We start from the raw sequence: 22,075 nt of genomic DNA, 5'->3' as shown, positions 1-22,075 counted from the left end.
GGCCAGGTCCACTACACCGCTGATCCAGACCGATTAGATAAGTTCCATCTCGTCCTCTGTCCGAATGAAGCCCAAACCATATTCAGGTGAGTCGCTACTTTTCGTCGTATAGAGGGCACTCCATAAGGATGTGCTCTCGTGTCTCGATTGGTGTTCCCCATCAGCAGCTAGCATCTTTGGTAGTTGAGAGTATTGCCCTGTCCGGTTCGTAATTGGGTTCGTAATTGAACCAGGCGCAGAAGATCGGGGAAGGAGGAGGGTTACGCAAAAACGAGGACAACGAGGGGAAAAACAGAGGTTACAGAGAACAAGGAAACAACCGAAAAAAGGAAACCTAGAAAAACCTGAGTAAGCAATCGGGATCCCACCCACCGAGAGTAACCGAAGGTCACAACACCTCCCCCTCGGCGAGACCGAAAGGCTTACCGGAAGCAAGGAAGTCCAAGGAAAGACTTCGTCAAAAACAGCATACAGGCCAAAAGAACAAGATTAAGAAAGATAACGCCTTCAGCAGAGGATAAGGAATAAGAGGGCGGCGCCAGAGCCCTGAAGCATAAGCGGACGAAACACACGTACGAGATCTTCCGGAGAAATCGACCCCGGAATGCAGCGGCAATTAACCTGAATCGGCATGACTGTAACCTCGGAAGGCACAGTATGCGTAAGGCCGACAGCGGGTACGGCGCATAAGATAAAGCACCACCGGGAAATATGCCACGCGCGAAAAGAGAAACAAAGAGTGCATTTAGTCCGATTGCACACAAGCCTAATTTAATCTCGTACCTCCATTAAATAACAAACATTTGCAGTGTGCTCAAAAAAAGATCTTGTTCTGGGGGAGTGAGCTGGAGTGCTACCCTCTGTTTTCTGGTCCCATAGCCGATTCCCGCTTGCAACGCCACTTGGTTGATGGGTAGATCTGTCCAGTTATATGCATATTCTGCAATACTACTTTCGGGATACTGTAATTCCGCGTCCTGTAAATCTTCTGAATCCGTATCTACGGTGGCTATCTGGGTTATCTTAACTTCCTCTGTCTTTGTCTTCACGTGCTTACTATCAGATTGTTGGCGGGACTCTTCCAGAATTCCCCCCGTCCTTTCCAATAATTCCCTGTCCGCTGTTTGTCGCTGGTTGAGGTTGTTCCTCACCCTTTCAATCAGGTATTCAAGCTCAGAGTCCGACCCATGGCTATCAGCACTAGTAGACATTTCATCTGTTTCCGGGATTGCCACCTTTCCCAAAGTTGTGATTGCTTCTGCTGCTACAACGTGATTCGGAATCCAACCTTCCATCTGACCTCACTTGACTAGAGAGACTGGCGATTTGGCGGTCTGGACAGTAGACATATTCAGATATAAGCTAGTTCAGATTATTCTGAGGGGGCAGGACTCTAGCTAAGCTGTCTTTGTCCTCCTCTGATTTATATATATATTTGCTTCTGTATACTCCATCCTCCATCGGTGAGCTTTCCCTTCGTGGATCGTGTCTTATCCCTCAATCTTTCCAATGACCGTGAGGCAGTCCATCGGCAGCCTCGTTTCTCCGTTCCACTTCCCTGTTCCTCTCTGCTTGACCTTTCTGATATCTGCTCTGCTTTGGTCTTCAATATCATTGCTCAACGTTGTGGGAGGGATGAGCCGGTAGTACCAAAACACCACCATATAATGGTCTACAGATGCTACCTGGGACCCAACACACAATCCCCCAGCCCCCCAAAGCCCGTTGCACTTCCCCCATCATCTCTGTATTTTTTGATATTTTTCTGGACCAGGTTACAGCCATATCAGGCCGCTTCTATAGTATTTTCACCATATCTCCCCCAGTTCTTCTCCGATCCAGACGCATTTTATATCGTTAGAAAGCTACCGTCAAGACGAGTCTAACAAGTCCAGCATCGAGAGATTTGGTGCAGCCGTTGTGGAGATCGTCGAATTCTATCGATTGTGTGGCCGCGCCCATATATTTATCATGTTTTCTGTTGTTTTCTTTGTTCTATGTTGTTCTGTCCATTTCTGTCCGTCTCTAACACCGTCAGATTGCTTGGACATTAGCTTTGGTTATATACAAGCATGTATCTAGTATGAAAAGAGATCTTCTCCTCCTTCCCGCTTTAGTGCCAGTCCGACAGTACCGCGTCTGGGAGCGTGTGAACGAGTTCAGTTAGGTTTAGGGCGACGTTGAGAAGGCAGGACACCTTGTTCGGCCCTAGGGAAGGTCCACCAGGGAGTCTAGTTGGTTTTTGATGGAAGTTTAGTTTTTCGGACCTAGTAGGAAGGTCCGCCAGTGAGTCTGTCAACGCTGCGGTTTCGCTCCTCCCCCTTCGTTACCTGTGTGTGTGTGTGAGGGTGGTCTGGTTAGGTTCAGAGGTCCCCTGCAGCCTTCAGCCATTCTCCCCACTTGCAACGTCTCAATTCTCCTGGCTGTTCCCTTGAACCAAATCCTCTTTTGGCGTTTCCCTTTGGGCACGCACTCCGATCTTAGATCGCTGCCGTCTCTGGGGTTCTCCGATTTTCCCATGACTCCTCTCCCTGCCGACTTCCTGGCTTGTCTCACTGGCAAGTCATCTTCAGGTTTTCAATTTATTTGGGATCTTGCGCCCTCATTGATCGATTCTTTGTGTCTTACTCATGCTACGATCTACCCCCCACACATCGTGGACCGAATCCCTCGATTGCTACTCAATTGTTTCTGGGCCGATGAGACACTCCTTGTCTCTACCTTATCCTTGGTTTTGTTTACTTTAACGCTAGAGTACATTGGGATCTGCGCACAGAGTCCAGGAATTTATCGATCGGCTGTGTACATAGTCTCGGCTATCAGCGATTGCCATTCTGGGACAGCCAATTTCGGATCCGTACCTTTTCCTGCCCCCGGAAAGGCAATAAAGGGGATGTTACTCCTCTTCCTCCTTCCGTTGAGTTAGTAGGGGTGAGAAAGGTTGCAGGATGCATAGAATTGCCTGCCCGTTGGCTTCCTCCCTTGGTTCTTGGGTAGATACCAGTCCCCCAGCGATTCCTGAGAGCTTGATCTCTCTCGATCCTCCATATTCCTATGAACCACCTCTGGTTCTTCTCCGTCAGATGTTAATGGGCTCTCTGGTTGCCTTTCTTTGTCCTCATTGGGTGTAAATCCATAGCGCCAGCCTGCTAAAGCTAGGATCAGGCCCAGGATTACTGCGATCGCCGTGTATAGAGTAGTCTTCATGCTTGTAGTTTAGTCTCGTTCAGTGTGAGGGGTCTTTCTGGTGTTGTGGAATTATTCTAGGTTATTTTATACCTTTCTTCCGAGTCAATATACAATATTTATTATTACACCCATATATTTCTTGTGCGTATCTGGCATGCTTCCCTCCAGTCCTGTCCATTGGCTTATGTAGTCGTCTACGTGGATCATAGCAAGTCCTTCGGATAGACCATGCACTGCCATAACCTCGCGCACTACATACCGATACGTAAAAGCCGGGCATTCGACTACTGGCGGTCTGCCGGTCACTTGTTGTACCTGTTGAGGTGTGGGTGGGTCATTGATGATCAATTCAGCAGCTTCCTCAAGGGCGAACTCTTCTCCCTGTCTGTTCTCCCGCTGATTAGATCGCCAGTTCTTCCAGCCTCTCCTTGCCCGTGTGCAACAGCCGACCGCACGCTTCCAGACTCTCGAAGCCCATCCCTTCTTCATTTTATTTTTCCTTTTATAACTTGTTAGCTTTTATAGTTATACTATGCTTTTCCCCTGATTATTTACCGCGCGCGCTTTGACTTTTTGTTCCACCGCCGCAGGCGCTCTGTATTGTATGTGCCTTGGTTGATCCCTGAATCCATTAATTAACTGAAGAAACTTTGCTGGAGAAGCTTTCCTTTCTTTCCAAGACGTGAAACCAGTGCTAATGTAACTAGTCCTTCATCCGATTCTCTGTTTTCCTTTTGTTCCACTTGTCTTGCTAATTCTAAACTTAATGGCCTTATTAAGGCTCCCGCGCCCAATGCTGCTTCCTTCAATATATCCATTGAGTCTTGTGCTTTGTCCGTCCATTGGAAGTCCTCATCAGCTCCCTTCCTTGTGTACATAGTCAACGGCTTAGCTATTTTAGCAAAATCTTGGATCCATCAGCGCACAACTCCAACGGTTCCTAGAAATCCACGTACTTCCGAGATGCTCTGGCAACTTTCCCATTTAAGGATCTTGGATAGGGTACCGTGACTTATGGTTTGTCTGATTATGGACACGTTTCTTCCTACTAATTGTAATTCGGGGGTTGCCAATACAAATTTCTTACCTGAAATAGTAACTCCGCTGGTCTCGATTCTCGTTAGTAACTCGTGTAGCGATTGTGCATATTCCCAAACAAATCGGTGGATTTCAGGGTTCTCGGGGATGGTCTCTCCCTGGTACAGGGTTGGAGGTCCCTTGAGTGCGATGTCATCAACAAACACCCCTGCTCTGTCTGCCATTCCCTTTATTACATGATAAGATCTTCTACAAAATTCAATTACTGAGTTCGTGAATCCCTGCGGGAGACATGTGAGCTGCTGCGGACCTAGGCTAAAACCATGAAAAGCTGTCAAGTGACGGCTTTCAGGAGCTAACATGCATGCATCATACCCACAGTAAAGATCGGTGATCCCATAAATTGAATGACCTGCAAATTTGTTCTGCGAAGTCATCAACACGCGGCGGCAGGCCGGCATCTTTGATGGTTTTGCTATTGAGCTTCTGTAGATCATGTACTAGTCTATAAGTGTTATCTTTCTTTTCTACTACGAATATTCTTGATCGGTATGCTGACTGCGACGGCTCATATACATTTCCTTCTTGACGTTCTTTTATTAAATCTACTATTTTTCCCTCCATTGCCAACGGGAATCTGATTGGTTTCTCCTGCCATGGATCATGCTTAACTGTACGTATCACATAATCAGGAAAATATTCTCTACTAAACACTCCTCGTTCTTTACTAGAATAGGCAAAGGCATTCGGGTGCCTGCCTACTATATAAACCAAAAGATCAACCTCCGCGGTTCGGAGAAACTCTTTAGGTATAGTGTCTATCATAGCCTGGACTCGTTCGGGCGTAAACTTTTCGGTGTAATTAAAGTTCTCCGCCGATATTGGCGAAAATGGTATTGGCTTGATGTAGTCGATCACAATTTCTTTATATTGGGGAATTGGAGCGGTTGGATCCCCAACAGAGACAGGCTTCTTTTTCTGATCTACCCGTTTGTACTTAGCTGCTTGTACCTCCCTCGCTATATCATTGGCAGCTTCTCCAGCCTCAGTTGCTGTTAAACCTCGTGTTTCTAATAGCCAATGAATAAAATATTCAAATCCCCATACTGGTTCTAATCCCGTTAAATCCCATACTTGTTGTAACACTCCAAGATATTCTGTATTCCCTCCACTCTTTATTATTTCTGGATTTATCAAGTCATTGACTGGCGTGATTAGTTTGGATTCTGTTCCCGCCAAACCAAGTGACTCATATAACAGGTTGCCTGTTCTAGGCACAGCTGGGATTTTATCTTCTTCCCCTCGTTTTGAGCGAGTAATTTCCGATCCTTGTCCGTCTATTATTCCCTTGTATGGTACTTGGATGTTTAGATACGCCCCGCTAGATGAATAACATTGCATAGGCGATACTCTTGCGACTACTACCTTAATTGAAGGCCCGTCCTTTCTTCCTGCTACCCAGGCTTGAGCTACCATTCCCTTGCCTGGTGTATATTCTATTTTCATTGTATGGTAGTTCATGAACGGTTGTCCTATGCAGGTATGAATGTATCCTGCGTGAGTTAGGTATGAAGCACACAAACATGATATGATCACGTGATTATCTTCCTTTTTTTTTTTTTTTCCATCGACACACGACTCAGAATGAGTAACACTAAAGCTGATTTTCGAATGCCAGCGGACTTGTAAGACTTATTGTTTATTTCCTATTCCCCACATTGAAATGTCTTTTGAGTATGACGGTGGATGAACGCCTGGAGGGTGTAACTGACCCACATACTCGATCTGCTGTCCATCATGCCCGGCAGAGGATGGACGGTATCATACAGGAGGCATTGAAGAACACAGGTAGGAAATAACCAATTGTTCAGGCTGGAGGAGGTTGCTGATTCTTCTTCAGTGAAATTAGATTTTGATTACCAGTCTGTAGCGATCCACAACGACAAGGCAAAGATGAAAAACGGGACACAAGATAATTTGAAGCCACTCAAACTTCCCCCAATCAACCCTGGCCAAAAGATCATCTTGAACCACCCTGGGGGAGCAGCCATTGAAGACAAAAATGGTGTTCTCGTGGCGATAAGGTTACCAGCGGTGTTTCAAGAAATTCATGTGTGTTACATTACTTCCTTCCACTCCAGCTGGTCAAGTTTAACCCATTGCCTCAGAATGACATTGTCGAAGCAGGTCATGACCTAAGCCACGAGTTCAAGTTCCCCCGGCCCAAGTTCCGCATAAATACCAAGGACCACATCCCCCAGGACCTGTTCAAGTCAGGCCAAATACACTATGCCTACTGGCATCCAATAGGACAAATGGTAAGTCCATAGATATTATTATATTATTATCTCATGATAGCTGACCACCTCCAGCACTTGCGTCCTGTTGTGAGTTCAGATGCCAAGGATCAGGTGGAGAAGCACAAGAGGTTCCAAAATCGCTGTGAATCATTCTACCACATTCTGAACATGTACACCGAGCGGCTTGCTCCCAACTTTGCAAGACGCAGCCATGAAGTTTGGATCAAGATCAGGAAGAAGCGCGATCGAAGAAAAGGTTACCTTAGTCAGATTAAGTCCCATTTCTTTGGTCAGGCCATTCGGTTCAATGCGGACACTGAATTCCACCGTGACTCGGCTTCATGCTGGTGTGGATTCGATGCTGTGGCACCATTCGGAAGATATGAGGGTGGCCTGTGGGAGTTCCCTGACTTGGGATATGCCCTACCTTCCAACCCTGGTGATCTCCTTTTCCTTCGAGGTGCTGGGATTGTGCATGATGCAACGTCATGGGAAGGGGAAGGGAGAATGGTCTTTGCTTTGTTTTCTGATCGGCGCGTATTCACCCGTGAACGCATCCCTAGACCTATGGACATAGGAAGGCCCTATGGGAAATATAAGTATAGGAGGTTCAGGCAGATGTATCCCTGCTCGCAGCCTGAACCCTTACGGACAACATCCAAAAGGAAGCTTGCAGATGGCGATCCAGGCTCCAGGAAAAGAAGAAAACGGAATTGAATTTTCATTCTCACCACCCTTCTCCTCGTCTCACATCTGGCAGCTCCCTCCATCCTCGTCGCCTAAGCATGTTCATCCTCCTTCCTCACTTGCAATCAATTGTACCTCATAGTTTTTTATTTTAAAAATAAATTGTGAATAGAATGGAGTTGAGCAAGACTTGTGTGCCAACAGGTGGAGAGGCTACAGAGTAGAACCCCAGCGAGTGCCGGAACCTCTGAACATTGCAGACAACCTGGTAAATACAGAGCAAGAGGAGAGTAACACTGAAAACAAGGATAGCGAGGACACAAGGAGAGAAGCAAGAAACAAGGAGAGAAACAAGAAACAAGGAAGTAAAGGAAACAAGGAAAACCGAAACGAATAGGTAAGCAATTGGGATCCCACCCACCGAAAGGCTTACTGAAGTCTTTAGGGACACGGCCGGGGCCGTTCAGAACGATTCTCAATCTTGTATAGCCACCGAAGGAGTTAATAGTCATGTGACGATTTAAGGTCAAAATCGCATAATGTTTAAATGCATTGATAAATCGCAAAATTTTCAAGGCCCATAGAGGCAATACACGAATCCGTGTGATGGTCACGCAATAGAGTGGGAAAGGGGAGTACCAGATCTGGTAGCGCACAAGTCCCCTTTAATCTCATGCTTTGATTAAATCCCAAAATATGCAGCGGAAAGTTGCAACCATGCATCAAGCTGAGTGGCCAGTGGCGAACATGCACACATATATACCCACTCATAGCACCACATGGGTCCATCAGTATAGATTAGAGAGATCTTGTATATGACTACATGCTTTCTACGCTAGCTGATCAGTAATGGTACCATACCAGAGACCAATAATTACATTGTATGGTGAACTCCACAGAGCGCCAATAGGCTACTTCTTGGGAGCTGGCTTTCTTTTATGGGGCTTGGAATACCCCTTGGGTCTGCTGCGGCGCATCGCTAGTCATGATGAATGAGCTCAGAGAAGGACTCATGAAAAAGGAGACTTACTGGGGGCTTTTCCAGGCCCTCTATCCACGATGGTAACCCCCTCCTTGAGGAGAGAGGTGCCTACTGGCTGCACACTGGCTAGAGTTTTTTCACTTAAGTCGGTCGAATCGTTACATGTAGCAGAGCTTGTACTCACCAGCCACACCATCCGATTTCCCCGCTACGGGACTCCTCTTCGGTGGATTCTGGTTCCTTCTGGGTGTGATGGCTGGCATTGTTGCAACTGGTACGAACGCTACCTGACACGGAGGAATCCGGTTCTCAACAGCGCTGGAAATTCATTCGGCTTTTCCCAGTCAGATGACATGCCTCACTTCTTCCCACGGTGTTTGTGCAGGAGGTCGAATGAGCGCGTGGTGGCTATTGCGGCTGGGCTTGCTCTCTCGGATGTGGTAGATATGAGCTGTGAGGACGGATGGTTGAGATAGAACATCGGTGCGAATTCTTTTAGCGTTTTAGCGATCAGTTTCCTATTCTTTTCAATTCTGCAGACGTCGTCCCAGCCAAAAGTGATTTGGGCGTCTCGACAGGTGAGGACCCTACAAGAAAGGAGGCCGTACTTGAGACTGGGTACGTACTGCACGTTCTGGATTCGACAGGTGACATGTTTCCCTCCGGCAACGCAGGTAATCAAGACAGTCCCTTTTCCGAAAGAGGGAATGTGGCTATCATTTCCCAAGGCAATCTGGTGTGGGGGGTCGAAAGGTGTGTATTCCACGAAGTCACTCTTGTTTGGGCAAAAATGGTTACTGCACCCTGAGTCCACAATCCAAGGTTTCGGTCCGTCTGTGTCTCTGTCGGTGACCAGTGCAGTATCCACCGCACATAGAGCCTTTTACTCAAACTCCTCAGTAACATTTGCATTCTCCTTTTCGGCAGCCTTCTTTTGTTGGTAAGCTCCTTTTCCGGCCTCTGTCGCTGTGCACTTTGTACCAAGATGACCGTTCTGCTTTGTACCTCATATCGAGTCATGTGACTTGTTCCACACTTTCTTTCTTCTTTCTTCGGACTTATCTGCAAAGGCCACAAACTACATTTATTAGTTTCCCCTTTCCGTTCTTGCACCTATAGTGAGACTGAGGTTAGTTATTTCCTTATATCTTGTTATTCATTTTACCTTACAGTTAGTTGGTTTAGGTAAGTAATATCATCAGTTCTCCCACGTACAGTGAGACTGGTTTAGTTATCCGGCGGTCATTCCGTTAATATCCAGAATTCACACACTAGAGTGTGTCATTGTTATATTTCTGGAGAAGACTAGCAATGTCATCTGAGCCACTTAGTGCCAACTATTCGGCCAGTCATGCAACCTGCTCTTCCTGCCCTGCAGTGGGAGAGTGTGTGGATTGCCCAACTTGCAATGTGAAACAGTGCATTGGAGCCATCCAGATAAATGCCGATGGCAAGCCCCACTGCACCGGATGCGTGGCCAAGCACAGTTTAGACCAGCTAGCAACGCCATATTATTGCCAACGCTGCCAGAAAATGAGAGGCCAGCAGCCCCTGGTGGGTTATGTATGTTTTGCTTTAGATCACATGCGCTGATGAACTTGAGCAGGTCAAGTATTTTGTAACCGTGCCCCTTATCATACCACAGAGCACAGCGCTCATGGTTTTCCTTTACTCCTGCCAACTGGGAAACCGGGATCCACTCCTCAATTACATACTCTCTGCCCTCAAGCACCGTTTCCACAGTTGTCCCGACAGTCTCTTGGTGCGTACCCAGTCTAATATGTTGCATCCATGCTTGACTCAAGATCCCAGATCAAAAACTTGAACGAATCAGATGGTCCTGAGACTCTGAAGCAGATTAAAGAGATCATTGGCAACCACCAGACAAGAGATGGTGATGATGCCATCTTGTGTGTCGCCATATTTCACAGATACAAGATCTTGGAAGCCCTCCGGGCAGTCGATAAGCTGAACTCTCTCCTGGTGAGCAGGTGATTTATTCTTTGTACTGTTCCGTAATGAAGAGATTATGCAGCTATCACCCAATGCCCTCAAAACATCTGTCATGGGTGTCTTTCTAGAATCAGTGGTATCACTATGCTGGTGTCACATACAGCCAGACACAAAGCCAGTAAAAAGGTATGTCCTTCAAAAGCATGGATATTTTGCACTCAACTTGATTCCCAACAGCTCTCGTTTCAATTCCATCCTTCACGTCGCCTCTCAGAGCATCCCCCCCTATCTTCTTGCCACATCAATCGTGTCATTTGCTATGGAGTCCTTTGAGAGTGGAGATCCTGTTGCAGCAAGACTGATAGCATTCAGGGGCCAAGAAGCGATCAAGGGGAGGCATTCCGTTGTCCTGACAATTCTGAAGGACACCGAATTGCACGTCACCTCCCTTATTTGGCTCCCATGGGAAACTCCAGACACGGAGTGCGATACTGTGATGTCAAGGCTCCTCCCACTCTACCTGACTTGTTTTCTTGATCCATGCTGTGGGGATAGCCAGTGGATGTGGGAGAGATGGGGGAGGGTGACCGGCAAACCAACCAGTTTTAGGCACCACATGTACTGTGAGATCGTATGTGAAGCCTGCAGGCAGAGAGTAAGACTTACTCTTTGCCCTGACGAGAAGACATCACCTATCCCTCCCATCTTCTTGTACCCCAACACTATGCCTTTCAAGCCACAGAACTGGGTTCAGGACCATTTTGAGATGTCCCTTCTACCCAGTCGATTGGATAAGAACATTTCGTGGGCTCCCAAGGCAGAGAAAAATGTAATCTGATATGGGATATTTATTCATCGTCATCATGTTGTACTTTTGTTGTATTGATGTTTAATACAGGCCCACCTTCATACTTGCAGAGCGCCTGTTGTTGATTCAGAAGGGAAAAGGGAAGGATGTTGAAGTTTTCGTACGCCATGGACTGCCCATTGAGTCCTATGTGGACTAGTACTTCTTGCGCATGGACATATATTTCCTTGAAGGATTGCCCGATGCTTCCACTTTTGGTACGAATGTTGATGAACACAGTCGAGAATGGCTTAAAAAGCCACCTCGCACAATTTTTTTTTTCTTCTCAGTTCACAAATTTGGACCTGAGCGCTTATATGCTACTAGTTACTCTAATATGGGACACCCCCAGAACATCTTTACTGGTTACCTGAAGAAGATTCCGAAAACTTCACTGAGATTTACCATGATTTGAGTCGCACTGTTACGTGCACAGATGCCAGTGTGTCGTCAGTTGTGGGTCGGTGTTCATACCTCTCTCCGCCTCTTCCCGAGTCATCGCGTCCACCATTACATAATACTGTCCAATGCATCACTCTCATCGTTTAACAAGACAACAGTGTCAACTGATGCGTCATACATTTAACACGTCACACCATCTGATATAGTGGCAAGATCGAGATGCTGCCACCGTCATCGTTCAGACTGCACTTCGAGGTGCTCTACTGACTTCTCCATTATCGCAAGAGTTTATGATCGACTTTTTTTTCTCACTTGACGCCCCACATTGGGGACGCGAATTCTTTCTGCCGAATTGTTGAGCATGGAAGGTGTTGACCTTGGGTTGGAAAGACCTTTCCCCACGCAACCGACATGCGCGCTACAATATGCACACCTGCGTTGATTAAACCGAACTCAATTCGAATTCATGAGCGCAAAGCACACAGCCTAGAAGCTAGCTTTTCAGGGCCTAGATTCCCCTCTTGCATGGCCTTCTGGTTTATGCGCTTGGGTGAGATTCTACCTCGAGGAACCTTTCCCGTGTGTAATCCACATGTGTGCGACTCTCAGATGTGCGCTTGTGTTGATTTGGCCATTCTCTCTCGAAGTTCGCATGCGCGTGCCCACCTTGAAACGCGCACTTGCACTCACTCCGCTTATGTCTCCATGTTCACAGCTCCTCAGGTTCACACCCACGATTTCTGGGCGCTCTCCTTTATCCTCATCCCCAACATTGTAATGGGGATTTGCCGGTGCACCACAAACGAGCCGATCCTTGCGATTCTACCATCCCTAGCAGGCATCCCATCTGAAACATGTAGCCCACACATTCTTGAATATTCCGCACATATCCTCCGCGTCCTCATGCGCTTTTCTGGCAACACACTCGATATTTACGCCTGCGCATGCTGAGAAACTCGTGCCAGCGCACCAGGGATCTCCCATCTGATCACAAGGGTGCCAAGGAAGATGGGGAGACAACTATACTTTTACGAATGCATCTATGGCTATACCCTGCAACTTGCCTGCAGTCCAAGAGCTGCGGTGATATTAGTGCTATCATCTGGATCATGCACTGCTCGGGTCTGTGGAGTTATCGGTACAAGGACGCTGATATGTTCAGGGGCGTTGTGGTGGCCGGATGTTGTTGATGCTGAGCTCCCGTTTTCAAATGCTCCGCTTCACCGCTTTCGTATCAGCTTTTGATTGCAGCCATATCAACACCAAACCCTTGGCATCTCTCAACACCATCGTCCTTGACACCTGTCTGACATATAGTTCTGCACGTCCGGGAGATTACTTGCTGAACACAACGTCAATGGTCATGGGCAAATCATAAATCTTCTTTCACCACCATCCTCCCACCTCCATCCTATGTTATGGTTATCTGTTGCGGCTTGCCCTTGGCCGTTGTATGCTCCATTTTTCTTTCTGCAATTGCACTTCCTGCCGGCCCATTTTGGCAAAAATGGGCCGTCTCCACTATCTCCTGGCCGGAACCGATTAGATGGTAAAGGTCATTTTCTACCTTACAGAATGATGTGCTGAGGGATTGCCTCGATGAATGAGAATCTAAGCTTTTTCCCAGCATCGAGGATTCCGTGCATCCTCACGTTCATCCTCATCCTGATACTTAGGCCAGTCTTCCATGTTTGGAACTGGATCTTATGATCACACTCTTAAAATCTGATTGCAGTTAGTGTTACGGCTAGCGTAACACCGATGGACTTAACGGACTCACATGTTGGACTCGTCCAAAACCGACACACTTTGCATTCGGCCTAGTCCGAACTGTGATCAAGACAGGTTACTCGCCCTATTGATTTCAGCTTATAGTCGGAATTAAAGCCGAAGAGGTCCTTGTCATATTGGCATATTACGAAGAAAATAGTACTATAGAAAAGCGAAACAGGACCTCGGATGTAGCGTGATGCTTGTGGTCACGTCTCTGTGACACTTCCACCTGTCACGCCTCTGTAACAGAACTGTCACTCCTCGGTGACGACCGTACCCACCATGTCACTTACAGCCATACGGACATTACTGAGATCTACAATACAGCCTTTTCTAAAATTTCTGTCCGATCAGGTATTGACTCTATTTGTAAAGAAAAAACCACCCGAAAATGATCCACTTTCTCGTATTTTTATCTTTCAATACAGTAGATCATGTGTGTTCTCAACAAAGACAAGCGCGCCCACTAGAATGACGACCGTATCATGGATTAGCCCTGCACCCTCTCCTGGAAACACCCCAAAAACAGTACTTGCTGATGTACGTGAAACCTCGTGGAGACTGAAACACCACTGTATTTTCCAATACCTGCTGTATTTCATGGAGGCAAAGATAAGCTTGAGCTCCATATGGTCTTGGATAAGCTACTTGATGGGTTCAGTGCTGGAATCTATCATACTCACATCCAGATCCCAGTTAAGTTTGCGACTATGCCCATGGTTGCCAACTTTCTCAAAGGGGGATCCCTTGCCGGTGAGCTGAGAGAATGCGGCAAACCCTGCGGTCACTGAGATGGGCAATTTGTGCTGGCAACCTGCCCAGATCACTGTGGCTGTCAGTGCTGTGGTCATCATTCATCGAGGAATGGGGGATAGCTGTGGGTGCGAACTCTAATATATATAATTCCACTGTATCGAAATATGTATAATTATATTGTATGGAAAAGTAGACTGAGGACCAGCGAAAGAGGTTATAGAGGTTGACGGTACAGAGAAGAAGGTGAGCTTGTGGAGGATGAGAAAAGAGAGGTGGTCAAAACAACCTGCCACAACCCCCTGAACCGCACCGGTACTTGTTGTAGGCCCCCTCATGCTCAATTCCCTCCCGCAAAAACGTTTCAACCTCCGGACTTATGAAGTCGCCGGCTGCGCTCTCCAGATCCTCGGCCTCAGAGGCAAGCGCCCGAAGCTCATCAGCCGCAGCCAGAATCCAACCCTTCCTGCCATGAAAGGCTTGGAGTTCCTTCTCCAGATCCCACCTCCCAGAGGAAGGACCAAAGAGCACAAGGTCGCTGCAAGCAGCCCTGGCTACCTTGAGCACGTTAGGATATTTGCCAAAGTCCAAGTGCTGATACAATTCCCCATCTTCCCGGAGAATGGACTGAAGGACCTCCTTTAGGGTGTAGGAGGCTGTGGTTGGCTGGCAGTGAGGGCTGTTGGTCACGGCGAACCAATGGGGTACCTCCTGGCAACAAAACCTCAGTGGCTGGCTGAGGGGGTCCCATGGGCGTTCACACTCTGAGTCATCACATAGCCTCTTAATGGGCTAAGCAAGCGGTCAATGATAAATAACTTGAACATAGAAATTGCATACTCACCTGGAACCCTTGGGGCCCACCTTGGAAGAACCGGCTAGTACTAAATTAATTTGGGCTCTTTAGTTCGCTATGAGATGTGCCTTACATTAAAAACCAGTCCTCATAATAAGCTGGCACAAAATCCCCACGCTTCGCTTCGGTGAAGGCGTCTTCATCAAAGATGGATTCCACCACCGGACATGAATCTATTCACAGGATCAATACAGTGTGTAGATAGAAATATGGATGCTCACGTTTGATATCTCTCGATACACAAGAAAGAAAGACATCGTTGAGACGAATTAATTCATGGGGGTATGTTTCATGGGAACTGCGAAATTGGTCACTTTTGGTTCTGGGCTCTGTACCTTAAGACGTACAGAAGCTCCTCATGGAGTTCCTCCGGAATCCCGTTGGCAGCTGCTGGGATACTGGCATCCCAGTACACTTGCAATCTCACTACCTGACGATGGTGTGAGCTAGCTACAGCAAAATGTATAATAGCCCTTACTTGGTCATCCTAAAGGAGTGGCATCAGCGTCAGCCTCAGGCAACCCATTCAACTTGGGGCACTCACAGATTCTGATGGAGGCCTTATCTCCACTATCTTTCCCTTGCCTCCATGCGTCATCAACGTCCTCTCAAAATACGCATCCCCTCTCGGTAATCGAGCGTCATCCATCCAGTACACACTGACAAAGTCTCAACTGCGTCCTCCCACACATCGTGAAGGAACAGCTTACACATCGTTGAGGTGGTAGTTGTATTCTTTGTCTCCTTTCCACCAAACATGGCCTTAGAGTGTTGACGCAATTAGCATGAAAGCCAGAAGAAGCCTTTTGATTTTTGACTCACCCGAAAATGACGTAACAGCTTGTTGAGACATTGATGCTTATTTCACGATGTGGTACGATGTTGACTTGTGGTTACGCGGAAGGAGCCGAGGCCAGTAACTGGGATCATATCGGCCCTTTAACAGCCTGGGCTCTTCTTGCCTACAATCCCTGTTGAAGTGGCATTCCGATGTCCTTGTTGTTACGGTTATTGTGGGAAGTTTCGTTCTCCTAATGCTTTAGCCTTTGTTCATTTGCGCCACACAGAAATGTATATAAGTATAAGTGAGCTGAGTGCGATATCCAATGATACTGTGATATCGTATTCAGTGTGCCTGGCTGCAATGCCGCGATTTTAACAATCCCCACTTGTCCTTATGGTTCCAGCTGTGTGCCACTCTGCAACCTCATCGTCTGTGCTGGCCTGCTCTCCCTCTGCTGCGACGTTTCCATTGTGGGCGCCTATAGTACACTCGTCCCTTTGTAAAGACCTATGTTGATAATGGCTTCCCTATGCCTGGAGACGACAAAGAGGAGGTCTAGATCCTCCATCCTCACCATCGTTCCTCAACAACCATGAGCCAACGTGAACCGTCAATTCCCCGATCTCGATTCTTCGATGCTTTGCATGACCCCTCCCAGAATCGGTGATGTCAGCGTCGAGTCCAATATATTGGCCTTCCGGATGCCTGCCAGTGAATTAGGGTTTGCACCGATGGTGCAACGAGTTGCTCTGCCACCCAATGAGATGCCGACTTCGTTCAATATGTTGGTCAACTACAGGTTCGGACTCATTTACCACTGCCTCGGTCTCTATGCAATCCATATTGGGAGCAGCAGGAGGTATCTCTTTTTATCCCCTCCGCAGCCAGGAGTTTGTCGTTGTCCTGGACCGCTCTGGCCAAGGTTCCAGCTCTGCGAAAATCCCTGAAAAGTAAGATCGAACAGAAGTAGGCTTGATTGACACCGTGGCATATGAACACAGTGTAAAAAGGCTACAGAAGGCGATGTTAGAAGTGAGAGCTGATGTGTAGGTGCGTGGGGTAGTACGCTCGAGGGCACATCCGAGCACAAAGCTCACTCTACAAGGATGGCACTCCGTTGACCAAGGCTTTCAGTGTGCTTGTCTGGCCAGGGGGCGGGAAGATTTATTTCTGGCTCGCCCAGCTCTTTCAGTAAGGGGTGTAAAAATTGAATCACTAACTTTGGGACCAGGGCCCTGTTAATATGGCATCCCGATGCCCATTGTGCCAATGGCTGGCTGGCTAGTCAACAATATGTTGCCACCATTGAGACAAAGCTAAAGTTCCATTGCTGCTGGTGCTTTGTCTCTTTGTGCCACTCAGAGATGTATATAAGCGCAATGTGTGAGCTGAGAGCACGATATCTGATGGTGCTCAGAGTGTCCAGCTGCAATGCCGCAATGCCACGATTATAACAGACCCTGGCACGGGCGAAATTGCGAGGTGAGAGCATCAGGCACCTCATTCCGCTTTCCTTCAATTGATAATACTCAGACCATTCAAGAGCGATCAGCGCAGTGAGAATGTGAGGGGGGACAGTCGTCCGATTGTGGCTGGCTCCCACGCTTACGTGAGATCAAAGCCAGTCGGCCTCAGTGCTGTGTGAAGATATCAGATTCCTGCAAACTTTGCCTTTGCCTCGGATTCGTCTCGCGCACCTCAGATTTGGGTTGGGTCGACGTGACGGCGCGGACAAAATTCAGCGGTAGAAAATTGTCGGAAATCGCGAAATCAATCAAAAACACGAGACTTGACATTTAAAACGCCAAAAGTTGACCTTTTTATACCACTGAAATGCTCTGAATATGTTTTTAATAACTTAATAAATAGGTCATAAATCCTTCCCACAGCATCAAAATCGTTCCAAAAAACACCCTTCTCATATGTCATGTGCCAGAACACGTGAGTGTACTGCCTCCCAAAAAAATATTGTTTATTCCTCGACTTTGCCTCTGCCAATTTCTGTACTATACTATGCGTCCCTTGGAAATAAACACTATACAACTCACGCAACATGAGCTGCCCACACTGCAAAAACACTCGACCTCTTGACCATTTCCGACCGACCCATCATGGTTTGATTATCAGACGATCGGCCAGAAAGAAAAAATTTCCGAATTCATTAAGGATCTTGTACGCACGGCTGATATCCTGATAAAACAATCTGAGCTTGGTAGTTCCAAATGGGCAAAGGCTATTACTTCAACGCCCCTATTCGCTGGCGTGGCCCCTATGATCCACGATTATGTCAAAGCCATAGATAGACCTCCACGAAGCATGCCCAGGAAGGACATGGCTGAAGAATGCTCTCGAAAAACGACAATCTCCATACACACTTTACCACCAGATCTGATGTCTGCCGTGTCATGATTGCGTACTGTCGTTCGTTTTTTATTTCACACTTATCAACATTCTAACGTTTGATTTTATCCTCCTTCATGCTCGAGTATCGCCACCGATGTACCATCTAGACTCACTGAGTCGCACCATAATGTATTGCTGCTCACTACTAATACTAACGTCCCCGCTTTTATGCAATCCAACCCTGACAAGTACAACATCCCCACTCGGCTGAGGTCTCTGTCTCATCGTCGTTCTCCGCCGAGCATCTTTCACCTCCCCGTGCGCCCTCGAGCACCTCACATCTTTCATCTATTACGCCTACCACCTTTACACCTCTCTTCTTGAAGAGCGCAATTTGGAGGCGACTCACCGATTCCCTCCGTGGGTGTCCGCGCTGCCGCCGAGTGGGGTGACGAGGACGAGCGTGATACTTGGAGGCGTACGGCCAGAGAATGATACGCGATGGACCCGAAGGATACCCTCGGTGTGGGTAGATTGCACCATCACATTGGGATGCTCAGTCAGAACGTAAAGGGCGATGAGCTTAGGACAGTGTACCATTTCGTGAAGAGGTGGGTTTCGTTATCCTGCTGTGTTTTGTTCAAGGATACGAGGATTGATAAAATGGGGTTTCGGCTTGATTGCTAACCATCCATTCGATACGGGCCGTGACACCATGCTCGAGTTCTTCTCGCCTTCGATGCAACAAAACCTATCGTCTCCTACTTCGCCCGCTACAGTACTCTTCCTCCATGTCATCGGCTTGCTCTTCACGCGAATTGATCTGGACCAAGTTCATCCCAACCTCAGCCGGTTCATCGAGCGTCTGGAACTCGACGAGTTCGCTGTGGCGGAGCACGAATGGATCACGATGGCTATTCTGGGTGTCGGGAGTATATTCGAGTTCGGGAGGCTGGACGCCAAAGTACGCAAAGCGGGTAGTTTAGCCGGTGGAGAGAAGTCCCATTCCCAAAATGGCCAGGTTGCCAGCAATGCAAATCGACCATCCTCCCAGGGCGTGGGGAACACTGACCCCTCACCTCGTGCTGATGCGAATGATCCCATATCCATTACCGTCTCTTCATGGGCAGAGCAGGTAGAGGAGGACAAGGTGGCCGATGCGATGTCATCCGCTATTGATGCGGATCAGGACCATTCACATCTCTCTGCACCCATGCAAGCCCTCTCCACGGACCCAGCGGAGGAAGATCCTGCAGAGAAGCAAGCCCAATTCGTCCTATCTCTTGCATTCGAGGTTACTTTCACGGTTCTCGATTATATTCTTTCTAAAAACCCGTACATGCCTATTAACCCTTCCTTCCAGCAATCTCCAATTCTCAATCACCGTCATCCTTACTTTCCTCCCCACTCTTCTCAAGTCCCCTTCCGTGGCACAGTTTATGGAGCATTACGTCCCATGGCAAACTCTATCCGCCCTCTTCACCGCATCATTCCAACAAATCTCCCGTCCTAAGCCCTCGACCCCCTGTGATGCCAAGAATAGCTCCCCTCTCGGCAATGCTGCTAACATTCCTTGCAGTTCTCCTTTACTCGATGACCTCGCCGCTCAGTGATGGCCGCGTATAAAGGCTTGAGTTTTTGGAACCCTCTACTCGATGGCCTTGCCACTGAGCAATGGTCACGTATAGAGAGGATGAATTTTTCGACTCCTCTCCCTCAGAACTCTTTTTTGAGACTGAGGCGAAAGTTCTTTTACTCATTGTTTGTTACCTAAAATTCATGTACTGTATGCGTTTCCCGATCCTTGATACATATCTAAACTGACGATATTATTTCAGTCAGAAATGCTCGGCGTCAAGCTCAATTCAAATTTGACTTAGATAAATTTCAGTGCACCTGGATACCTTCAGCTAGTTCCGAAACGGATTTTTTTTTACGAATTTCTTTTTTTTTCTGGCACATGACCGGTCGCATCACCCACTGGGGACGGAGTTAGGTTTAGTATACGGGACTTTCCGACAAATGTATAGTTTGAACTCGTGACCAAAATGTTTGGATCCGTACGCCACGGACCGAACTACATAATGTGAATTGATCGGAGTTTGCCGGTTCTTCATCTGGCGCTCAATCGTCACTGAAACGCATCATCTCCAACAGAGAGTTGCGGACAGCGTCCTTGGACCTGCTCACTTCAGTGGCGAGAGGCAATGGATGTGGCCACCTTCTCCGGCCTCGAAAGAACTTAGTCCATCAACAAACAAGGCACCATTCGGTCGTCTCATCTGGCGCTGATCGTCACTGGAACGCATCATCTCCAACAGAGAGTTGCGGACAGCGTCCTTGGACCTGCTCACTTCAGTGGCGAGAGGCAATGGATGTGGCCACCTCCGGCCTCGAAAGAACTTAGTCCACCAACAAACAAGGCATCATTCGGTCGTCTCATCTGGCGCCGATCGTCACTGGAACGCATCATCTCCAACAGAGAGTTGCGGACAGCGTCTTTGGACCTGCTCACTTCAGTGGCGAGAGGCAATGGATGTGGCCACCTTCTCCGGCCTCAAAAGAACTTAGTCCATCAACAAACAAGGCATCATTCGGTCGTCTCATCTGGCACCGATCGTCACTGGAACGCATCATCTCCAACAGAGAGTTGCGGACAGCGTCTTTGGACCTGCTCACTTCAGTGGCGAGAGGCAATGGATGTGGCCACCTCCGGCCTCGAAAGAAGTCCATCAACAAACAAGGCATCATTCGGTCGTCTCATCTGGCACCGATCGTCACTGGAACGCATCATCTCCAACAGAGAGTTGCGGACAGCGTCTTTGGACCTGCTCACTTCAGTGGCGAGAGGCAATGGATGTGGCCACCTTCTCCGGCCTCGAAAGAACTTAGTCCATCAACAAACAAGGCACCATTCGGTCGTCTCATCTGGCGCTGATCGTCACTGGAACGCATCATCTCCAACAGAGAGTTGCGGACAGCGTCCTTGGACCTGCTCACTTCAGTGGCGAGAGGCAATGGATGTGGCCACCTCCGGCCTCGAAAGAACTTAGTCCACCAACAAACAAGGCATCATTCGGTCGTCTCATCTGGCGCCGATCGTCACTGGAACGCATCATCTCCAACAGAGAGTTGCGGACAGCGTCTTTGGACCTGCTCACTTCAGTGGTGAGAGGTAATGGATGTGGCCACCTTCTCCGGCCTCAAAAGAACTTAGTCCATCAACAAACAAGGCACCATTCGGTCGTCTCATCTGGTGCTGATCGTCACTGGAACGCATCATCTCCAACAGAGAGTTGCGGACAGCGTCTTTGGACCTGCTCACTTCAGTGGCGAGAGGCAATGGATGTGGCCACCTCCGGCCTCGAAAGAAGTCCATCAACAAACAAGGCATCATTCGGTCGTCTCATCTGGCACCGATCGTCACTGGAACGCATCATCTCCAACAGAGAGTTGCGGACAGCGTCTTTGGACCTGCTCACTTCAGTGGTGAGGGGCAATGGATGTGGCCACCTTCTCTGGCCTCGAAAGAACTTAGTCCATCAACAAACAAGGCACCATTCGGTCGTCATCTGGCGCCGATCGTCACTGGAACGCATCATCTCCAACAGAGAGTTGCAATGGATGTGGTCACCTTCTCCGGTCTCAAAAGAACTTAGTCTCTCAACGATGCACCAATTCGGTCGCCTCATCTGGCGCTCGATCGTCACTGAAACGCATCATCTCCAACAGAGAGTTTGGAGAGCATCTTGGACCTACTCCAGTGGCGATGGACGTGGCCTTTGGGACGCTTTGTGTCTCCACCTTCACTCAAATCTCAGGAAAATCGGTCCTCAACAATAAACCGTCACTGGAATGCAACATCTCCAACTGAGAGTTGCCGACAGCATCTTGGACTGCTCATTTCAGTGACGAGAGGCGACGGGCGATGCTTTCCCCTCCTGCTGCTTCGCTGTCACCCTCACGTCATCTTCACCCTAGCCAGTCCTCCAATGATGCGACCATTCTGTCGATAATGTGGATGACATTAGAAGGCTCATAGCAGGCATATGCTGGAGACGTCAAAACGTTTCCACTCAACAAGTGTTGGTCACTCTGTAGTGGCTGAATGGTACGTGGCTCGCATTTGATTGAGGTTCTTAGTTTCCCAGTGCTCCCCAACGGGGCC

The 22,075-nt window shown here is 48.0% G+C and overlaps 4 protein-coding genes across 4 annotated transcripts; 3 read left to right on the top strand and 1 right to left on the bottom strand.

Moving 5' to 3' along the window:
- Positions 1–9,729: 9,729 nt before the first annotated feature.
- Positions 9,730–10,987, top strand: EI90DRAFT_3025049 (uncharacterized protein; the record flags this gene model as incomplete). The annotated part of the gene is made up of 6 exons (XM_039057910.1): positions 9,730–9,759; positions 9,803–9,958; positions 10,009–10,106; positions 10,128–10,179; positions 10,232–10,335; positions 10,387–10,987. 6 exons carry the CDS (start codon positions 9,730–9,732, stop codon positions 10,985–10,987), a joined length of 1,041 nt encoding a protein of 346 aa, XP_038907486.1.
- A 3,154-nt stretch (positions 10,988–14,141) lies between these two features.
- EI90DRAFT_3140532 (uncharacterized protein) lies at positions 14,142–15,633 on the bottom strand (the record flags this gene model as incomplete). Its single annotated transcript, XM_039064961.1, has 10 exons — positions 14,142–14,175; positions 14,238–14,716; positions 14,769–14,802; positions 14,854–14,953; positions 15,002–15,078; positions 15,128–15,210; positions 15,259–15,267; positions 15,325–15,439; positions 15,491–15,542; positions 15,603–15,633. 10 exons carry the CDS (start codon positions 15,631–15,633, stop codon positions 14,142–14,144), a joined length of 1,014 nt encoding a protein of 337 aa, XP_038907485.1.
- Positions 15,634–18,408: 2,775 nt separating this feature from the next.
- On the top strand, positions 18,409–18,892 carry EI90DRAFT_2958569 (uncharacterized protein; the record flags this gene model as incomplete). The annotated part of the gene is made up of 2 exons (XM_039055450.1): positions 18,409–18,518; positions 18,553–18,892. Coding segments are annotated over 2 exons (450 nt in total), but the record flags the coding sequence as incomplete, so codon positions are not given.
- A 1,063-nt stretch (positions 18,893–19,955) lies between these two features.
- Positions 19,956–21,566, top strand: EI90DRAFT_3025046 (uncharacterized protein; the record flags this gene model as incomplete). Its single annotated transcript, XM_039057909.1, has 4 exons — positions 19,956–19,967; positions 20,229–20,798; positions 20,875–21,082; positions 21,238–21,566. 4 exons carry the CDS (start codon positions 19,956–19,958, stop codon positions 21,564–21,566), a joined length of 1,119 nt encoding a protein of 372 aa, XP_038907483.1.
- Between the last annotated feature and the right edge of the window lie 509 nt (positions 21,567–22,075).

The sequence above is a fragment of the Cantharellus anzutake genome (assembly GCF_015039405.1).
Source record: "Cantharellus anzutake strain C23 chromosome Unknown EI90scaffold_326, whole genome shotgun sequence".
NCBI classification, from domain to species: domain Eukaryota; kingdom Fungi; phylum Basidiomycota; class Agaricomycetes; order Cantharellales; family Hydnaceae; genus Cantharellus; species Cantharellus anzutake.
Note: the sequence above shows the minus strand (reverse complement) of the source record. Positions and strands in the feature narration are given on the sequence as shown.